At 38.7% G+C, this 21,587-nt stretch overlaps 2 protein-coding genes across 2 annotated transcripts in view; both read left to right on the forward strand.

The window, feature by feature from the left end:
- Positions 1–21,587, forward strand: part of LOC149173758 (putative inactive purple acid phosphatase 24) — a 399,682-nt gene that overhangs the window by 278,838 nt on the left and 99,257 nt on the right. The window lies entirely within an intron of this gene.
- LOC149173759 (uncharacterized) lies at positions 273–15,292 on the forward strand. The gene is made up of 4 exons (XM_089428088.1): positions 273–494; positions 5,282–5,400; positions 13,559–14,987; positions 15,112–15,292. The coding sequence occupies exons 1-3, from the start codon at positions 273–275 to the stop codon at positions 14,733–14,735; spliced, it is 1,518 nt and encodes a 505-aa protein (XP_089284214.1). The 3' UTR covers positions 14,736–14,987; positions 15,112–15,292.

Here is a 21,587-nt window from a genome sequence, read left to right on the forward strand (position 1 = left end):
AGGGATTTCTTTGTTTTGTAGGTGGCTGAGAATGGAGCTACGGGACACGTTGAAGAGGGAAGGAGATGCCGCTCTAAAGGAGCACGCAGGAAGAATGGGCAGCGAGGGAGGGAAATCGCCGAAGGAAAAATGCGTAGGGATGGAGATGAGATGGTTGCGGGGTGAGCAACACTGCATTGCGGATCTGGAGTTCTATGGTGTGGAGGAGAATGCTGCACGTAGGCAGAGAGAGAACCGATGAGGGTAGCGTGAGCTTCCAGTGAAGGCAGCGGATGGAGGACGCAGTTGAATGCTGCGTGGAGAGAGATGAGAGATGGCAGCATTGTAGATCCGGTGACGGCGAGAAGAGAGGCAACAGTTCTGAAGGAGCTGAGCAGAAAGATAGCAGCGTGAAGGCTGAGGATTGGAAAACCCCAGACAACAGACAAATGGATTGGAAAACCCTCTTAAAATTTACCAGGGCTCTTAAAAGTTTGAATCAGCTGCTTCAGATTGTCTGATGAAAACCCCGCAAAATTTTCCAGATATGAAGTAAATATTCCTGCGAGAACTGAACCTGAGGCCAGATATTACCCTCCAGGGCCTAGATCTGGCTTCAGATAAAAATGTTTTCTTCCAACCTGCAACCTACAAAAAAAACCCAACACCCAGAAATAAAATGTGCAAGGAAGAAACCTAAAACCCTAACAAAAAAATAGCTAAATAATTACAATAATTACAAATTAAAGGCTCTAAATAGCCAGATTTGCCATTATGCCACAGCAATATTCTCAAAATTTTAAATTTAATGTGAGGTGCTTCAAAAGACCCTTCATGCATCTGCAACAAAAATTCTAATGATAAGCCCGGGATTAAAATTGGCTGGGCTCTTCAGAAAATGCAATCCGGGAGTTGGGTGGTTCAGCCGAGGACTTCCTTGAACGCCCGGTAATCTAAAAAAAGGGATTTCCTGCACAACTTAAATCAACCATTAACGAAGAAGGAGAAAACGATACTAAAATCCAAATGTAATGGAGATACTTGCCATCATATCCAAAAATTTAACTACCATTCAAACCCTAGCGACTAAACAAGATACCTGTGTTTAAAATCACTCTTCATCAAGCTATCATCAATGGCTGAAAATAAATTTATGCAGAAAAATAAAACATCTTACAGCAATTCCAGAAGAGTAACACCAGCAAGATTTCAACCCCAAAGTCTTTCTTTATTGCACATAAAAAAATGACTACAAGAGAGCTTACTTTAGCACACGACTCTAAGATCGAATGATCTGAAATGACCCCTGACACCCTATTTAAAGGAAAATTTCTCAACGGCTAGTTCGAGTGATCCATGTCAAAATGATCTCGACTGTCGATGAGGCTCAAAATCTCTTTTAATCTCATCCGTTGAAATTTTAAATGCATTTTAATATATTAAGAAATTAAAATCTTGCATTTATTTACTCAAAACTTTGACTTATTGTTATTTTATTATTTTATTTTATTTTTCAAATTTTTTTTATTTTTAATTTATTTTTTAAATTTTATTTTATTTTATTTTTTATTTTTTAGTTATTTTTTAATTTTTTAATTTTGGATCCTCGAACTTAGCCTTTGGAAAAAATCACCTAGGACCTAGGACTTAGGACTTATGAGGGGATAAAACATTTTCTAATCCTCAAGACACTTTACATCATGACTTTTACAATTTTACATCTTAAGGGGGAAAACCCATTTGACATAGACCCTCATAGACCACCTAGTTCTGCGACACAAATATAATCTAGCAGATCAAGAAATTTGTAATAACCTAACCAAATAGTTAGAATTATCTCCAAATTAATTTTACATAGACTTGAAGCACACTAGGATTCCCCTAAGGTTCTAATGACAAAATCCATTCCGGCTTTGGGGTTAGGCTGAAGGAAAACTTTGTCGACCATGGATCAATGAGACAAAAAACCTTCTGGAGCGTAGATTATCACTAGAAGATTAGGTTTACCTAGGCAAATACATAAATGACATAGATCTGCTAAGATTATTTACAATTTACACATGCAGACTGGGTTTACAACATAACATGATCGGGCTGATGATGACAGTCGAATGGCACGGACATATCGATCAAGTGCTATCCCTTTTGCGAAAAAAGGGGGTGTACTGCTATGGGTAGTTGACACGTAGTGGTCAACATCTTGCTCTACTTGGGGACACGTTGCTACACTGTAGGAATGTGAGAATCCAGAATCTGCATCCACGCAACACACAATAAAACATAAGTAGCATCCATCCAAAAATCATCATATAACATTAAGCACAGGAAATATATAAGCTCTTCATTTATTATCTATCTGGTAACATGAAAAGTAAATCTAATCCTAAAACAGAAATGAAAATGCTGAAAAAAACAAAGAGTAGGGTTAGAAATACAGAGGATGCCCCATGGCATCAGTGTGTTCAATATAGTGTACACTGAGCATTTGGCTGCTTTCAGGCAAATCTATCGGCTGCTTGTTGGATGTGCCATGTCCAATTCTGCATATGGTAGGACTTTCTCCTATCCGAAAATCAAGTTGCTCGCGGCCATTTGATGCATCAAATCTTCTTCTTGTTCTCTTTCTTTTGCATTTCTTCTTCGTGGCAGGTTGTATCACTGATGATTTTGAACATTCTGCTTCAAAACCCTTAGATGAAGTATGTAAGATATGCGTGACATGTCTTTCTTCATTTCGCATCTGATCTTTATCGTTTTTAATTTTATCTGGATCACCTTCAATTAACCACTTTTCAATCGAACCAATGACCTCCTCATAATAAGATGGAGCTTGTTGCAGCAAATAAGGAGGCTTCTGATCTGTCGATGTTTCCTGGTTTCTTTCATCCTCTAACCGCTGTTGAAATTTATGTACTTGTATTGTAATGGCATCTATCTGGCTAGAGTGTTCAACTTTCATAGTACTGATTTCCCTGGCATGGTCTTCTTCCATGGTCAATAACTTATTCTGAAGACATATCTGATTAGCTTCCATGGTCGTCATATTTTCCTCTAAGCCTGATAACTTGCTTTGCATAAAATTAATTTCCCTGTCATGATTAGTTTTCATGGTCTCAATTTCTTTAGCATGCTGACTTTGCATGTCGGTTACGTGATCAGAGTGTTTAATTTTCATGATTTCGATCTCCTTATCACGTTTTTCCAGGTGGGTGCATAAAATTCTCATATCATTGTCGTAATTAGTTTGATTGATCTCCATATTTTTACCAGCCGCATTAGTTCTTCTATAATTTGCTTCTGATTTTCCTTTTCATTCATTTCACAATTTGTCCCTACTTTTCCACAATCCTGGATTTGATCTGCAATGGTACAGGTGGATGGCACATTCTGATATGAAGAATTGTCTTGAAATCTTTCATCGACAGCTAGACCTTTCATAAGATTACTTTCATTCTGTTGCACAATTTTAGGGGCGCAAGCCGAGCTATCTTAATAACCATATCTATCTTTAAAAGCATTGACAATGTCTTGTAAAGAAGTGAAAGAATCTTTAGGACAATTGTTAAACCAATTCAAAGCATCACCTTCTAAAGAAAGGACAAATAGATGCATTTTGACATCTTCATGATCATACTGAGGAGGTCTACAATATATGATCATTATACGAGTAAACCTGCCTAGATGCTTTCTAACAGCGACTGAATCACCACTCGAGAACAAAGGTAATTTAGAAATGGCCACTTCCGAAACATCATGGAGAACATCAGTAAAATGACATGGGGTAAACGAATAATCCATGATGAATAATGAGGGACCAAATGGATGATAGAAAGAGATCTCTGCTCAAGAAAATCAATAGATGAAAGAAGTGGAGTCGCCACTTGAACAATGAATCTAATTCTGGGATTGAAAAAGTAACAAACAAGCAGATATGAGGGAGGTTTATTGTCTGGGAAAAATAAATGAAAAGAAATGGAGTCGCCACCCAAACAAGAAATGAACTGAAGAGTAGTTGTTGATATGAAAAGATAAGGTGATGAAAAGATGAAATGACACCAAAGAATGTTGGTCATTTGACAGGCTAATGAATCGCGGAAAAGATGAGATGATGCCAAAAAATGCTGACCTTGCCGGCTCAAATGAGAGATGAGAAAGATGAAAGATGATGAGAAATGAGAAGATGAATGTCGAATAAACCAAGGACAGAAAAACTCTATCCCCGGCAACGGTGCCAAAAAATGTTGTCGCACAGATTGTCTGGGCAACGCGACAACGCTCAGATCGGGGGTTGTCACCCTAATCCCCGATCTCTCCGTTTAAGCCGTCTCCCGAGGCTAAGGGGAGTAGACCCTATGGGATAAAGGAAGACCAACTGTGGACCAGTTGGGTTGGGAGACACAGCAAGGCAATTTAGCACCCGATTGATTTTAGAAATTAATATACTAGTGCCTTATGGAGTTAATGATTAAATGATTATTTATTAAATGTTGCAGAAATATGAACCTTGTAAAACAATCATTTATCATCAAATATCCCAAGCAAAGATTAATTTTACCAAATGTGAGATAATCAATAAATGCACAACTACTCCAACAATTAAAATTCAAAAGATTAAATGCTTTAAATCACCATGCAAATTTTAAATGCTAATCAGTTAACACTTTCATATAGCTAATCTTCAAATAAACATTTAAGCATGTTTAACTATATAAAAAATGATAAATATTAATCCCGCATCAAAATTTTAGCCTTAGGGGAAAAGATACATCCAAATTGTAAACATGACCAATCCTTGAGCCAAGACTAAATCTGACAAAATATTTCAAAAAAATTTATTTTTTTATTTTTAATGGTTAAAATCAAAATTCTAAAATGAGAACAGACCAAAAAAAAAAAAAAACTAAGAAAAACTTTTTATGATTTTTATATTTTTTAATTAAATGAAAAACTAAATAAAATAACTCAAAATCTTAAGTATTAATCTAATCTAAATCTAAACCAAATTTAAATCTAATCTCAATCTGAAATCATATACTATAAAAAAATTAAAATCCCTGACCGTATGTATATAAAAGGTGAAATTTATAAAATCTAAATTTTAAATAAACAAAACTCAAATCTAGATCAGAATTCAAAGCATATCCTATACAACAAAACCCAAGATCTAAATTAAAAAAAAAATCTAAGCTAAATAGCAACGCTTCAAGGAAATTCAACTAACTTACTATGGAATGAAATTTATGCTAACCCTAACCGTATAACATAAAAAAAATTCAAAATTGTGCTGTACCTATGTGTGCAGGTGATGGCGGAGAAGAAATACGCAGGTGGAAAGCGAGACGGCGGCAGAGTGAATGGGGTTGTAGGTCAGTGGACGGCGGGCTTGAAGACTGCGTGCAGCGTCAAGGATTTCTTTGTTTTGTAGGTGGCTGAGAATGGAGCTACGGGACACGTTGAAGAGGGAAGGAGACGCAACTCTAGAGGAGCACGCAGGAAGAATGGGCAGCGCAGACAGCACGTTGATGCGTGGAGAGTTGAAGTGATGGCTACGAGGGAGGGAAATCGCTGAAGGAAAAATGCGTAGGGACGAAGATGAGATGGCTGCAGGGTGAGCAGCAATGCACTGCGGATCTGGAGTTCTATGGTGTGGAGGGGAATGCTACATGTAGGCAGATAGAGAACCGATGAGGGCAGTGTGAGCTTGTAGTGAAGGCAGCGGATGGAGGACGCAATTGAATGCTGCGTGGAGAGAGATGAGAGATGGCAGCATTGCAGATCCGGTGACGGCGAGAAGAGAGGCAACAGTTCTGAGGGAGCTGAGCAGAAAGATAATAGCGTGAAGACTGAGGGTTTTTTGCAGGCCGAGGGCAGCACAAAAAAAAAATTTCGAAAAAAATTTCCTGCGAATAATGAAACCCCAGACAACAGACAAATGGTTTGGAAAACCCTCTTAAAATTTACCAGGGCTCTTAAAATTTTGAATCAGCTGCTTCAGATTGTCTGATGAAAACCCCGCAAAATTTTCCAGATATGAAGTAAATATTCCTGCCAGAACTGAACCTGAGGCCAGATCTTACCCTCCAGGGCCTAGATCTGGCTTCAGATAAAAATGTTTTCTTCCAACCCGCAACCTGAAAAAAAAAACCCAACACCCAAAAATAAAATGTGCAAGGAAGAAACCTAAAACCCTAATAAAAAAAACAGCTAAATAATTACAGTAATTACAAATTAAAGGCTCTAAATAGCCAGATTTGCCATTATGCCACAAATATTCTTAGAATTTTAAATTTAATGTGAGGTGCTTTAGAAGACCCTTCATGCATCTGCAACAAAAGTTCTAATGATAAGTCCGGGATCAAAACTGGCTGGGCTATTAAAAAAATGCAATCCGGGAGTTGGTTAGGTCAGCCGAGAACTTCCTCGAATGCCTGGTAATCTAAAAAAAAGGATTTCCTGCACAACGTAAATCAACTATTAACGAAGAAGGAGAAAACGATACTAAAATCCAAATGTAATGGAGATACCTACCATCATATCCAGAAATTTAACTACCATTAAAACCCTAGCGACTAAACAGGATACCTGTGTTTAAAATCACTCTTCATAAAGCTATCATCAATGGCTGAAAATAAATTTATGCAGAAAAATAAAACATCTTACAACAATTCTAGAAGAGTAACACCAGCAAGATTTCAACCCTAAAGTCTTTCTTTATTGCACATAAAAAAATGACTACAAGAGAGCTTTATTTAGCACACGACTCTAAGATCAAATGATCTGAAATGACCCCTGACACCCTATTTAAAGGAAATTTTCCAACGGCTAGTTCGAGTGATCCATGTCAAATTGATCTCGACCGTCGATGAGGATCAAAATCTTTTTTAATCTCATCCATCGAAATTTTAAATGCATTTTAATATATTAAAAAAATTAAAATCTTGCATTTATTTACTCAAAACTTTGACTTATTGTTATTTTATTATTTTATTTTATTTTTCAAATTTTTATTTATTTTTTAAATTTTATTTTATTTTATTTTTTAGTTATTTTTTAATTTTTTTAATTTTGGATCCTTGAACTTAGCCTTTGGAAAAAATCACCTAGGACCTAAGACTTAGGACTTATGAGGGGATAAAACATTTTCTAACCCTCAAGACACTTTACATCATGAATTTTACAATTTTACGTCTCAAGGGGGAAAACCCATTTGACATAGAGCCTCATAGACCACCAAGTTCTGCGACACAAACATAATCTAGCAAATCAAGAAATTTGTAATAACCTAACCAAATAGTTAGAATTATCTCCAAATTACTTTTACATAGACTCGAAGCACACTAGGATTCCCCTAAGATTCTAATGACAAAATCCATTCCGGCTTTGGGGTTAGGCTGAAGGAAAACTCTGCCGATCATGGATCGGTGAGACAAAAAACCTTTCGGAACGTAGATTATCACTAGAAGATTAGGTTTACCTAGGCAAATACATACATGACACAGATCTGCTAAGATTATTTACAATTTACACATGCAGACTGGGTTTACAACATAACATGATCGGGCTGATGATGACAGTCGAATGGCACGGACATATCGATCAAGTGCTATCCCTTTTGTGAAAAAAGGGGGTGTACTGCTATGGGTAGTTGGCATGTAGTGGTCAACAAACCCCATTAAAAATATTAATTATTTTAATATCTCTCCATCTGGGTGGAATTTCTCCAAACAATTGCTGGGTCTTAGAGATCTCACTTGCCTTAGCCACTCCACCAATTTTTATGGCTAGAGCAGATCTGATGCTACCAAAAATAACAATGACCAAGACAGGGAGTAGCGACAAAGGAGCCCGATACAAGGAGGAGGAGGAGGATGCAGCGCTCGCATCGTCGAGACAACAAGTGCAGCAGAAGAGGAAGAAGAAAGACATCACCAAGGTCAGATGCTTCAATTGTGGGGAACTAGGACATTATGCCACTCAGTGCCCTTGGAAGAAGGGCAAGGGGGAAGCTTCTGAATCAAAGGTTGCTCTAGTGAAAGTGGCCAAGGAAGGCAAGGATGACGATTGTGCCATGAGTGTTCATGCACCTCTGGAGAAGAGGTGGGGCGACATTGAGTTGTAATCGAGAGGACTACATGAGGGGGCAGGATCCTTGAGGTGCCCAAACTCTTGGATCACATACGGCTATGTGAGCCCTTAACGACAGTAGCAAAATGACGGGTGTCAGTTGGAGCGAGGTGTGATGGAGTGACAGTAGCATTGCTATAGTGCCAAAGTCTGAGGCAGCACAGTGGATGTTGTAGCAGTGCGAGAGCATCGAGCAGTTTGTAGTAGCGCAGTAGCAACAAAGAGTCAGCACAGATTAGGAGCAGAGGTAGCTTCAACATCACAAGGCATTCATACTGACCAACATGTTAGTTTTTGGGTGAAGTTTAAGTTACTTACTTCTCAGTAACTGAGTTGCAATGCAATAGTTAGCAGTGGCAGTTCTATGGGCAGCATGATGTAGCATTTTGAGAGGGAATTGTAGTACAGATGTAGCAGTGGTAGTGGCAGTGTCATGGGCAGCAATACACGGTGCAACGATGCAGTGGATGAAGGGCAGCAAGCCAAGCATCAGCAACACAGAGGATTAATGCAGTGGATCAGTGTAGTACTTCTGTTGAGAAGTGTTACTAGAGCACATTCCTCGCTAAGAGGGAGTGTTGATTTTGGGTAGCATCGGATGTGCTCTAGCTCCAAAATTTTGTGGAGGGGCTAGAACACATAAGATCTCCAGAACCCAGAAATCGTTTGGAGAAATTCCACCTGGATGACGAGTTATTAAAAAAATTAATATTTTTAATGGATTCCTAAATCTAAACTTAGGAAAATAAAAATATTAGTGTGTATTAATAAGAATATGGGTGAGAATGTTCTAGGTGACAAGGATCAAGCCTGTTTTAATCTTAGCCATTGATTCATCAACCAGAAAATTATAAGAGGAGGCTTGAGAGTCAGTTGGATAGACACCAAGAGATCAAAGAGTTCGATTTTTTTGGGGCGTGGTTTGCTGAGAAAGTCGAGCTAAGTGATCTGAGTTGAAGTGAGAGGGGCAATTTAGCAGAGGGACTTCAGTCCAAGGCCGAGGAGACATAGCAGAGATGCAGAGCAACAATAGGAGAGACAACGCAGCTCCAGAGAGGGTGACGCAGAAGCTAGAGGGGCTGATGTAGTTCCTTAGAGGCAACGCTGGGGTTTTCTGTGGGGGTTGAGAGAGTCGCAGTTCAGCATATCGACTTCTGAGCAAGGGAGGCTCACTGGGAGGGTGACGCAGTTCTAGTGCAGATCTTGGAGCATGCATCACTACTCAACACTGGGAACAAGGGTTGTCATCTATGGGGTTTGATCATCGAGTTGCTAAATTTCCAAAATATCTGTCTCCGGATAGAGGTACTTCTGCTAGGTTTATTCTCTGTTGGGTGAGCCAGATTTGGCACTGTAGTTGTATTCAGAAATCTGCTTAATAATACAAACCCTCTATATGCTGCACCAATTTTCCCTAATTGGGTTTTTCTAGGGACGATTGTCCAAAAATAATGGTGTCCCTTTTGTGATTGTCTCTGTTTATTTTAGTGCATGATTTGTATGTATGTGTAGGTTGCAATAGTGTTTTTCATCACTGTTTAAGTAATTAAATAACTTGTTGAATGTAACGAACAAGTAGGAGATGATAAACCAGTGATTGTAGTAGGATTTCTGATGTGTAGATTCATAAATTCTCACATTTGATAGGCTAATGAACGAGGAAAAAGATTAGAACATTAGAAAATTTTCGTGAGGACCATGGACAAAAAAACTCTATCCCCGGCAACGACACCAAAAAATGTTGTCGCACAAAATGTCTAGGCACCGCGACAATGACTCAGATCAAAGGCTGTCACACTAATCCCCAATCTTTTCGTATGAGTTGTCTCCCAATAGCAGTCTAAGGGGGGTAGACCCTATGGAAATGGAATGAGGGAAGATTAGTTGGGAACCAACCAATCTGGGAGACACAGTTAAGCAACCAATACTTGTTTTAGATTGTGCAAGATTTTGAAGGATTCAATTAGATTTGAGAAAGATGATACCAGTGCCTTGTGGAGTGAACTATCTTGCGAAAGAAATAAAGGCCAAGTAAAGGATAAGAAACTGCTGTTGAATGATTCAACTACCTTATATGCAAATGCAAAAATAAAAGCTACGTGAAATGCAGGGACGTGGTTAATTTTAGTTAAATCTCTATTTTAAGTTTGATCCCTTAATGTTTCTGTCGACCAAGCTTATGTTTGGAAGTAAAATTTTAATATGCAAGAACTAGCTTAGTATGCAACTGCAAAGTGAAATGATGTGATTGCGGAAAAAAAAGGGCCTAAAGTTATTTCTAAAATATGTCTCGAGTGTTTTTTAACGTAAGGCTCAAAAAAATTATCTTAATGTGAAAGCAAATACTTATACCAACAATGTAAAATGTAAAATTCGCACAAGTAATTATTGGAATATACAATAGGAAAACAATATAAAATGCTGGAAATAAAACACTTTAAATTCAGAAATCCATTTGCATGAGGTGCTCAATCAAAGATCATTAGATGCATAAGTAAAACTAGATTAATCCTACTTGCATGAGCATGTAAAAACAAATGTACTTCAGAAATTAAACTAATTGCTTAAAATTCAGATTACATCAATGAAATATCAGTCTAGTAATCTGTTCTTAAAACAAATGTCAATGCCAACAATATATTTTAAACCATGCAATATTCAATTTTTTTTTATGTATAACAACAAAAAATTGAAATGACAAACTGCTAACTAATAATTCAAAAAAATTTTGAGTTTTACTATTTATGATCTAGTGATGTATTTGATCTAAAAAAATCAGAAATAAATTACTGAAAAACAATGAAGCAATGTTCATAAAGTTGTCAATTAGCAAGCAAAAGGTTACTAAAGGTAACTTCTATTTTTGAAATGTACAACATGTTAGTTTTTGGTAGCATCGGATGTGCTCTAGCCATGAGAATTGGTGGAGAGGCTAAGGCACATGAAGCTCAATCAACTCCCAAACTCTCCTAGATGCTGACAATCCTCCCTAGCCTCCTCTTCGGAAAATATCACGTCAAATTTCCACTGCTAAGCACCACCAATGAACTCGGCCTCCTCTCTTTTGTGTCCCTCAATAATACGCACAACCTGGAAGGGAAGGCTATTGTTGGGAATCACAATGTGATCCTCCTCCTGAAGAAATGAAGAAAACCTTCCTAGGGTGGCACTCGAAGTCCCCCGAAGAAAGGGTGAGCTCTTCGCTTGAAGAACTCGTGCTAAACAACCAGTGACTCGGCTAAGCAGCTCGAGCAACCAAAGAGAAATCGATATACTCCAATAAGATGAATGAAATGAGGAGAGCTACCTTATATAGATTTCGTGGAGCACTTTTCCCTCCAATTTTACCTCCATTGTAGGCCCTCACTTAACCACCTACATGCAAAACTTAACCACCTTCATGCAAACCGAACTAGGAAGTGCGTCTTTCCCTATTGTGGGTGGCTCCCATGTGTAATTTAACAACAACAAAATAACTTCTCCTAAGTATAATCTCCTAATGAAAATCAAATGGGCCCCATCACCTCCAAAATCAAGCCCAAAATATAGAAATTAATCCTCTTCCCAAATAATTTAGGAAGGGACATTACAATCTTGTAACTTGAAACGCATTGTCTTTATCCGAGAAATTTGATTTCCCTTTTTGTCACATGTTTCTCCTTGCTTCTTGGTCCATGGTGGAGTCCACATTACTCTTTAACTCTGTGATGATTTCCACCTCATTTCCACATCATTTAGCATGTGTGGATATTTATTTTCTACAATTTATTGAAGTGTTGGGTTAATTTATTGCCACATTTTCCACAAAAATTAGGAAAAATGGGTTTTGAGAGTCTAGAACTTATTTTTTACCACTCAAAGTATGTCTTAGTAGAAATTTGGTGAAGGGAGGTGTAATTTTGAGCACACATACCCCATACAACTTCTCTAGACTATACTTATTACAATTTACATTCAGATTTTATTAAAAATCTTTCAGGCCAGGAGGTAACTCCTCAAATGAGATTATTATTATTCATTTAGATTGTTCATTATTATATACATGAGGGAGTGACTGTTGAGTTTCATCTCCCGATGACTCTCCATTTTCTCTATTATTTATTTACACTATTTACAATTGTTCACCCAATCCCTATGATTAGGTGTCAACATTCCCCCCCTTAATCTGAAGGGATGTTAGCGAGTCCAAGCATCGTTCTGAACAGTGTTGCACACATCGCGATAAAATCGGAAAATCGCGATTTTTTTAAATTGCCGATTCAAAGCGCGATTTTTATCCAAAAAATCGCCGCTTTTTTTTATAGCGATTTTTATCGAAAAAATCGCGATTTTTTCAAAAAATCGCGATTTTTTCGATAAAATCGCGATTTTTTCGCATTAAATCGCGAGGGGCGCGGGCAGCGGGGTTTTATATGGAAAAAACGAAATTTTTTTTGTTCATTCAGCAGTCCGCCGCGGAGGAGAAGGAGGAGAAGGAGAGGAAGTGAGGGAGAGGGTTGCCGTCCGTTGTGGGAGCGAATCGAAGCGATTTTAGGAGGAATCCAAGCCAAGATCGCCAATTTGTCCATAAACCAGGTATGTAGATTAATTTTTTTTTGTTTTGGTTCTATAAAAACTTTGTTTTTCATTGTTTTTAAAGAATTTTTGGAAATTTTTCATTGATTTGGGATGGGTTATTTGTTATGACTATGAGAACCAATTTTTGATTTTTATTTTCTCATTTTCTTTAAACATTGTTTATTTTTTTTGATTTTTCATTGTTTTTTGGCATTTGGTTGGGTAACTTGGGTTTAGAAATTGGGATTTTGGAAATAATTAGCTTGTAATTTTGCAAATGCTAAATTGTAATTTGTATTTACTATTATCATTTATGTAATCCTAAATTCCTATTTCCTAATCCTTATTTTTCCATAGGTTTGCAAATTCAAAATTCAAAAACAAACATGCCAAGGAAATTGGATCCTTTCTGGGAATATGGTGACCCTAAAACTCCGAATGATAGACAAAACTTGTATTGCAAGTTGTGTGGAAAGGAAATATTCGGGGGGGTGTACAGGTTGAAGTTCCACCTTGCACAAATCCCTGGACGTGATGTGGTGCCCTGTCTAAAGACAAATGCTGAAATTATCCAAAAAGCCATGAGAGCATTGGGAGAATTAGAGCACACTAGAGACGCCAAAGAAGAAGTCAAAAGGCAACTAAAAAGGTCAGTTGAAGGAAGTGGGCTAAGTGGCACAGGTTCTACTGCAGCGTCAGTTAATCCGGTAGCTGCATCATCATATTTTGTTCCTCGAACCACACCTGGTTCACAACCAACTATTGGTTCAATGCTAAAAAGAACTGAAAAAGAAAAAGCTGACAAGTTGATGACAAAATTTCTCCTCTGGAGTGATATTCCTTTCAGCATTATAAGGAATAATCCATTCTTCCAACCTACTCTTGATGCTGTTGCCAGTGTTGGCCCGGGGTACAAACTCCCTTCTCTTCATGATTTCAGAGGCCGGCTTCTTCAAGATGAAAAGCGTGACTGCACCCAAAGATTGGAGGATTTTAGGGCATCATGGGCACAAACAGGATGCACTGTTATGTCAGATGGTTGGACTGACCAAAAGGGGAGAACCCTTATAAACTTCTTGGTTAGTTGTCCCTTGGGGACTATGTTTATCAAATCTGTTGATGCAACTCATCAAATCAAAGATGCAAAAAATTTATGTGATTTGCTGGATGTGTTTATTTTGGAGGTGGGTGCAGAAAATGTTGTCCAAGTCATAACGGACAATGCTGCAAATTATGTTGCTGCTGGTAGAATGCTTATGGACAGGCATCCTACTTTATTTTGGACACCTTGTGCTGCCCATTGTATTGATTTGATGTTAGAGGACATTGGGAAAATTCCCTTTGTCAAAGAGGTTGTTGACTCATCAAAAAGCATCACAAAATTTATTTACAATCACACATCTGTGCTTAGCTTGATGAGAAAATGCACCAACAACAAAGAGTTGGTGCGCCCCGCCATTACACGGTTTGCGACGAGTTTCATATCTCTTCAATCCCTCTTGAATTCTATGTGGGATTTGAAGAGAATGTTTCTTTCAGAGGAGTGGCGTGCTTCGACAATGAGCCGCAAACCAGAAGGAGAGGCCGTCTGCAGACTAGTTTCATACCAGGAGGACTTCTGGGCGGGAGTGCAGGAGGTGTGCGCTGTTACAGAACCTTTGGTAAAGGTTCTTCGGTTGGTTGATGGTGAGAAGCCCGCAATGGGCTATTTGTATGAAGCCATGGATAGGGCCAAAGAAGCCATTCGGTCCTACTATGATGACAAGGGAGATGATGGGTTCCAGAGACAACTCCTTCTATGGAACGTCATTGATGAGCGATGGAACAACACACTCCATCGTCCCATTCATGCTGCTGGCCTTTTCCTGAACCCTGCATTTTCTTATGCATGTGGGTTTAATTTTGATGTTGAGGTCGTGGAAGGATTATTAACCTGTGTCCAGAAGATGGTGAGAACTTCAGAAGAACGTATGGAGGCCTCTAGACAAATTGAGCAATATAAGTTGTCAGCGGGCACATTTGGCTTTGAGATGGCTGTCATTGATAGGACGGTTAAAATGCCAGGTATTTTTTAGTTTGTACTTTGTAGTATGTACTTTGTAACTTTGTTTCAAATTTCATTGTTTCTTCAAATTCCATTTTTTTCTTATGTTTATTTAAAATTTTCTTTGTAATTTTGTTGTAGACGCATGGTGGAAGATGTATGGGGGCAGAGTACCCCTTTTGCAAAATCTTGCCGTGCGGATCCTCAGCCAAACATGCAGCTCCTCGGGATGTGAGCGCAATTGGAGTGTATTTGAAAAAATACACAACAAGAAGCGCAATAGGTTAACACTTAAACATTTAAAATATTGCAAATTTCCAAATAAATTTTTGAATTCATTAAAGTTTTAAACAATATTTTTTTTATAATATTAATTATTAATTTATTATTTCATGAACTTTGTACAGGTTGGAGTCCCATAGACTTAATGACATGGTCTATGTCTACTACAATCTTCGATTGTGGGTGAAACAACTAGAGAAGACACCTGATACGGAAGCCATCTCATTGGATGGGATTGACACCACTGCTGAATGGAGGGTTGAGACCGAGAGGCCTCTCATGGATCCCACTGAGGATTGGTTAGTGCAGGAGGAGGGGGAGGAGGAGGGGGAGGAGGAGCAGGAGCAGCAGCAGGAGGAGGAGGAGTTGGAGGAGCAGGAGGAGGAGGTGACACCGCCTACCCGGGCTACCCGGGCTACCACTACCACCAGTAGAGGACGTGGTCTCCGTCCACCTCAGCCTCCTGTAGCTGCTACTACTAGTTCTTCAGCTTCTAGAGCACGTCAGACTCCACTGCCATTTCCACCACCACAGGCACCAGCTTCTACATCTAGAGGGAAAGAGAAAGCTGTGCCATTTTCTCGCAAGAGGGGCAGAGGAAATCAATAGGATTAGACTTTCATTTTATTGTATATGACATTATGACATGATGAGATACATTATCATATTTTTTGTTGATATTTTGAGGCTGAGTTGGACTTGGGACTCAGGACTTACTATTCAGGACATGATTCAATGTTATGTGTGATTTTAGCGCTAGAAATGATATTGAACATCTTATATATTAGTTTTTTTATCATATTTATGTGTCAATGTATTTATTTTATGTTGTAGATGGTTTAGATATTAAAAAAATTGAAAAAAATTGAAAAAAAAATGAATATTTTTGTGCCAAACGATTTTTTCCCGCTTTTTTCCGATTTTTTCCCGATTTTAACGATTTTTTCCGCTTTTTTCCCGGCGCCGATTAAATCCCGATCGCGATGTGTGCAACATTGGTTCTGAATCTTTCAAGCTTTGCTCTTCCAAGCACTTTGATGAAGATGTCTGCAATCTACTCATTAGTGGAACAATGGTGAAGATGGATTGTTTTGGCCTCAACATGATGTCGAATCAGATGATATTTTGTATTGATGTGCTTCGTTCGATCATGGAACTTTGGGTTCTTGGCCAACTTTATTGCCGAGGTATTGTCAATCATGAGTGGAGTCGAATGTACTTGTTTTACCTGCAAATCTTCCAGAATTTTCCTGAGCCACACAATTTCTTTTGTTGCCTCAGTTGTTGCCACATATTCTGCTTCTGTTGTGGAATCTGCTGGAACTAATTGTTTGCGTGATCTCCAGGAGACAGCTCCTGATCCAAGACTCATAGCATAACCCGAAGTAGATACTCCAGTTTCTTTGTCTCCATCAAAGTCTAAATCAGAGTATCCAATCAAGCTGAAGTCGTCCACCTGTGTATACTTGAGTCCAAAGTCTTGAGTTCCCTTTAAGTACTTTAGAACTCTTTTTGCAGCAGACCAATGTCCCTCACAAGGCTTTTGCATAAACCTAGAGAGGATTCCAACATCAAACGAAATGTCTGGTCTGGTAGTAGTCAAGTAGTTGAGACTTCCTACAAGTTGTCTATACTTTGTTGCATCCTCAAATTCTTTTCCTTCAATGGATGTGAGCTTTAAGTTTTGCTCCATTGGAGTAGTCAGAGGATTGCATTCAACCATGTCAAACCTGTTCAACAGATCTCCAATGTACTTATTTTGAGAAAGGAATATGGACTTCGGATGTTTAGTTACTTCAATACCAAGATAGTAATGAGCGTAGCCCAAATCAGTCATTTCAAAACCTTTCCTTAATTCCTTCTTTATGGATGCAATGTAGCTCTCATTCTTCCCTGTCATCAAAAGATCATCTACATATACCACAAGATATACAACTATTTTGCCAACTTTCTTGACAAACAAAGTTGCATCATCAAGATCATAATGTTTGAAATTGAGTTTCAGAAGATGCTCAGTTAGTTTTTCATACGAGGCTCGCGGTGCTTGTTTGAGGCCATACAAGGATTTCACAAGTTTGCATACTTTATGTTCATGTCCTTTCACAACAAATCCTTCAGGTAGGGACATAAAAATATTCTCTTTTAGATCTCCATTCAAGAAAGCAGTTTTTACATCCATTTGATGAACTTTCCAACCGTTCTGAGCTGCTAGGGCAAAGAGTGTCCAGATGGTAGCCCATTTTGCTGTGGGGGCAAAAGTCTCCTCATAATCGACCCCTTCCTTCTGTGCAAAACCTTTTGCCACAAGCCTAGCTTTGTGCTTGTCAAGTGAGCCATCAGCTTTATACTTGTTCTTATAGACCCACTTGCAGCCAATTGGTTTGGTTTCCAATGGAGGATCAACTAGCTTCCAAGTGCCATTCTTTATCAAGGCATCATACTCCTTTTGCATCGCTTCTTTCCATTCATCATGAGAAGCATCTTCTTTGAAAGAAGTTGGTTCAAAATATGTAGACAAATTCAATTCACAATCATAAGAAACATCCATATCAACAGGTGAATCAGAGTCATCTACATCACCTCCCTTTTGTCGGGTTGAATTTCTGGTTCCTGTCTTTCCAACCTCATTAGGATGAACACTTTCAAGTGTCTTTGTCAGCCACTTTGGGAGACCTTTCTGAGATGGTCCAGACTGCCCAGTTGATTGAGTTGGGACTAAATCAAGATTGAGTCTCCCAATTCTGTCAATCACATCACTCAAAGTATCATCCGTTGTTGGAGTTTCATGCGAGGGAGAGAGTGCTTCAGAAGAAGATTCCACAAGTTGATATAGTATAGGAATCCCCCCTTCAAGATGTGGAATCTGATTATCAAATTCTTGAAATGATTTTGCATTTGCGAATCTATCCAAGCGATCAAGTTGCCACTCAACAACATTGTCAGCTTTGGATGATTCAAGAAAGATTACATCTCTAGATACAAAAAACTTTTTATTGACTTCATCATAAAGACGGTATGCTTTGGAGGTGTTTGAATACCCCAGGAAGATACACTTACGACTTCTTGCACCAAGTTTATTTCTATGTACCTTTGGTATCAAGGCATAACATGTGGAACCAAATACCTTGAGATGCTTTACTGAAGGAATGTGTCCATACCACATTTCATAAGGAGTCTTGTTTCTAATAGCATTAGATGGACATCTATTCTTTACATATACGACACATGGAACTGCATCAGCCCAAAACATCAATTTTTCATTTTTGAAAAACATCATGGAGCGCACCATATTTAAGATTGTCCTATTCATTCTTTTAGCTACTCCATTCTCTTGGGGATTATAAGGCATAGTTGTTTGATGTTTGATCCCATGTTGGCAAAGATAGTTTTCAAATTCATTTGAAGTGTATTCTTTTCCATTATCAGTGCGAATAGAGCCAATATGAGATTGTGCACCATTTTCAATACATGGATGAAAGTTCTTGAATGTTTGAAAAGCATCAGATTTGTTCTTCGATAAATAAATCCAACACATTCTGGTGTAGTCATCAATAAATGTTATCATATATTTATTTCCATTTGCAGAAGGAACAGGCATTGGACCACATAAATCTGAATGAATGAGTTCAAGTTTTCTATGTGCTCTAGAATGTGAATCATGAAAACACTGTTTGCTATGCTTTCCTAGAATGCAAGCATCACATTGCTTAAGTTTCCTAGGAATTGTAGGCAAACCAATAACACCATTTTTCTTCAACAAGCGGAGGTTGTCATAATTCAAATGTCCAAATCTAGCATGCCATAATAAACTTGATGGAAATGTACTTTCATCATAATGAGAATTGTATGAGAAATTTTGTGCACGAGCAGAGGTACCCTGCAGCTTGAGAAGCCTTTCTTCTTCTATCCCCGTCATGACAAGTGAGTGGTCTGATGCTTTTCTCACCTCAACCTTACCATCAAACATGTGAATGGAGTGTCCTTGCTAGCGGATGTGGACCAAGGACATCAAGTTTCTCCTCTACTGTAGGAGATATAAAACATGATGCAGAAGAAAGTTTGGAATACCAGGCAATTTAAGCCTGATTGTGCCAAGCCCTGATGGCTTGAGTTTTGATTTGTTTGTAAAGTACACTGCTCCATCAACACTGTCAGTAAATTCTTCAAAAAAATCTCTTCTAAAAGTCATGTGGCAAGTTGCTCCTAAATCAAGCAATCAATCATTTTTCCAAGAAGAAAGTGAAGCATTAAATAAGTCTTCATTTACTCGATTATTACAGTGTGCCACAACATAGTGAGCGGATTCAGGTGCTTTACCTTTCTCTTTGTCATTTGTTTTAACTTTGGGTTGGTTTCTTTCCTGCTCAATTCTGTCCCAAGGCAACTTGAATGTGGATGCATCATGTGATCCATCTCTTTTGCAACATATGCAATGTAAATCTGACTTTTCTCCTTGAGAGTGTTTGCCCCCCCTGCCTCTGAAATTTCTTCTTCCTCTTCCTCTTCGACCACCTCTTCTTCTGGAAGAATCTTGAGCAAGATTCTTCTCTCTATGTGCAAGACACACAGCCTCTTCAGAAGACTGAGGAGCTGTCTTCTTCCCAAAAGCTTTATCTCTTTCAGCAAATTTTTTCACAAGGGAGTCAAAGGTAATATCTTTGAGTTTTCCATTTGCTTGCAATGACTCAAGATAATTTGAGTAAGTGGGATAAAGTGCCTTGACAAAAGCTATTAGAGGAATGTCCAGTTCAACATTAGTGACTTTGATATCATGCATAATAGATTTTACTTCTGATGCAAGAGCAAGAGGATCATCATTTTGTAATTCAAAGCTGAACAATTGAGTCAAGAGTTGAACAACTTCAAGTGCAGAGTGTGAGTCATAGAGTTCCTTCAGTTTTTGTAAGGCTTCGAAAGCATTTGAAAATGGCGAAATATGGCGACTCACCTCTTCATTTACTGATGCTGCAATCAATGCATAAGCCTTGTTGTTCTTATTTTCCCAAATGGCGAATTCCTTGTCTGAGGTAGGCTATTCTGGTTCTTTGTCTCCTTCTCCAACACACACTCCTTTCCATAGCTCATTAAAAATGAGAGTGTGTTTGATTTTCTGAGACCACTCAAGATAATTTTCCTTCCCATTGAGGACCACTCCCATAATAGATATTAATGAATGCATTTTAAAAATCTGTGTACTGTAAAAAATATACTTCTGCTGGAAAAAAAAATGTAGTTATGGTGGCAAGAATGTAGTTCTGGTGAAAAAAAAATAAAAAAATGCAATCTGATATTTATAGAAGAGGTATATTTATAGTAGAGGTATCTTCCATGGTTTGGATACCCATATTATTCAACATCACAACACAGTAAAGTGTAAGAGGAGGAGGTGAGAGTTGGCTGCGTATTAGAGCAAGGAGCAGCGTATATTGGGAGAAAAAAAAGCTGAACGTTTGTGTATTATATGACTGCACCTCTTACCAAATGCCAAACAACGTGATTGCAAGACTTGTTCAATGGGAAGGAGTTGTGCAAGAGCATCAATCCTGACGAAGCGGTGGCTTACGGCACCGCGGTGCAGGCTGCTATCCTCACCAGAGAAGGCAACCAGAAGGTTCAGGACTTGCTGCTGCTCGACGTCACGCCGCTCAGCCTCGGAATCAAAACCATCATAATGCCTCCCGAGAAACACCACAATCCCGACGAAGAAAGAGCAGATATTCTCCACCTATGCGGATAACCAGCCTGGAGTGTTGATCCAAGTGTACGAGGGGGAGCACGCACAGACAAAAGACAACAATCTGCTAGGCAAATTCGAGCTCATTCAATGCACAGTCTCTGATCTGCAGAGTTTCTGGTCGATTCTGAAACCATGGGTATCTCACAGGGTTCACTTCACAAGAAACGTGCAACTGGAGGGAAGACAACCTTCAATGACGAAACTGTCGAGTAACAAGACCGTGAGAAGGGTGCGTTTGAGAGGAGGTGAAGATTTTAGAGGTCTCTGCGAGCAGGCGGGCATGCATGTACAAAGGGAAGGCGGAGGGCCAAGCCAAGTATAGCCAGCGTTGGAATGGTATGCGCAGTGGGAGGAGGCGGACTGTAGTGATAGGAATGTCAGAGTGCACTCATAATAATACAATGTCCAATTAATTCAATGCAGAGAAGTAATCTGGCCAGAGGACAGATAGAATAATGGCAGATATGACAGACTGGGAGTTACAAGGCAGAGAGGGAAGCCAAAGAATGGCGATGGCTCTGATACCATGTCAGGCCAAGAGGTAACTCCTCAAATGAGATTATTATTATTCATTTAGGCTGTTCATTATTATATACATGAGGGAGTGGTTGTTGAGTTTCATTTCTCAATGACTCTCCATTTTCTCTATTATTTATTTACACTATTTACAGTTGTTCACCCAATCCCTATGATTAGGTGTCAACAAAATCTCGTCATGCGGGAAATAAAAAAAAATTTAAAAACTGACCCTAGACCTATTCAAATTCCACGAAATTTTACAAGTGATCTAATATGGTAATATATAATGACTTTAGACACTAGGACTCACCCAAGGTCTCGCCATCAAGCCGCACTCCGACTTTG

This window comes from Pinus tabuliformis, chromosome 4_2, assembly GCF_031772625.1.
Source record: "Pinus tabuliformis cultivar Carrire ecotype Pingquan chromosome 4_2, CPIR1, whole genome shotgun sequence".
In the NCBI taxonomy this organism is placed as follows: domain Eukaryota; kingdom Viridiplantae; phylum Streptophyta; class Pinopsida; order Pinales; family Pinaceae; genus Pinus; species Pinus tabuliformis.

Excerpts from the sequence above, each read along its gene's own strand:
- LOC149173759 (XM_089428088.1), top strand. The coding sequence starts at position 273 with ATGGAGGACGCAGTTGAATGCTGCGTGGAGAGAGATGAGAGATGGCAG. Across the intron at positions 495-5,281 it reads TGAATCAGCTGCTTCAGATT|GTGATGGCGGAGAAGAAATA; the intron begins GTCTGATGAAAA and ends CTATGTGTGCAG. Across the intron at positions 5,401-13,558 it reads GTCAAGGATTTCTTTGTTTT|TGTTGGCCCGGGGTACAAAC; the intron begins GTAGGTGGCTGA and ends TGCTGTTGCCAG.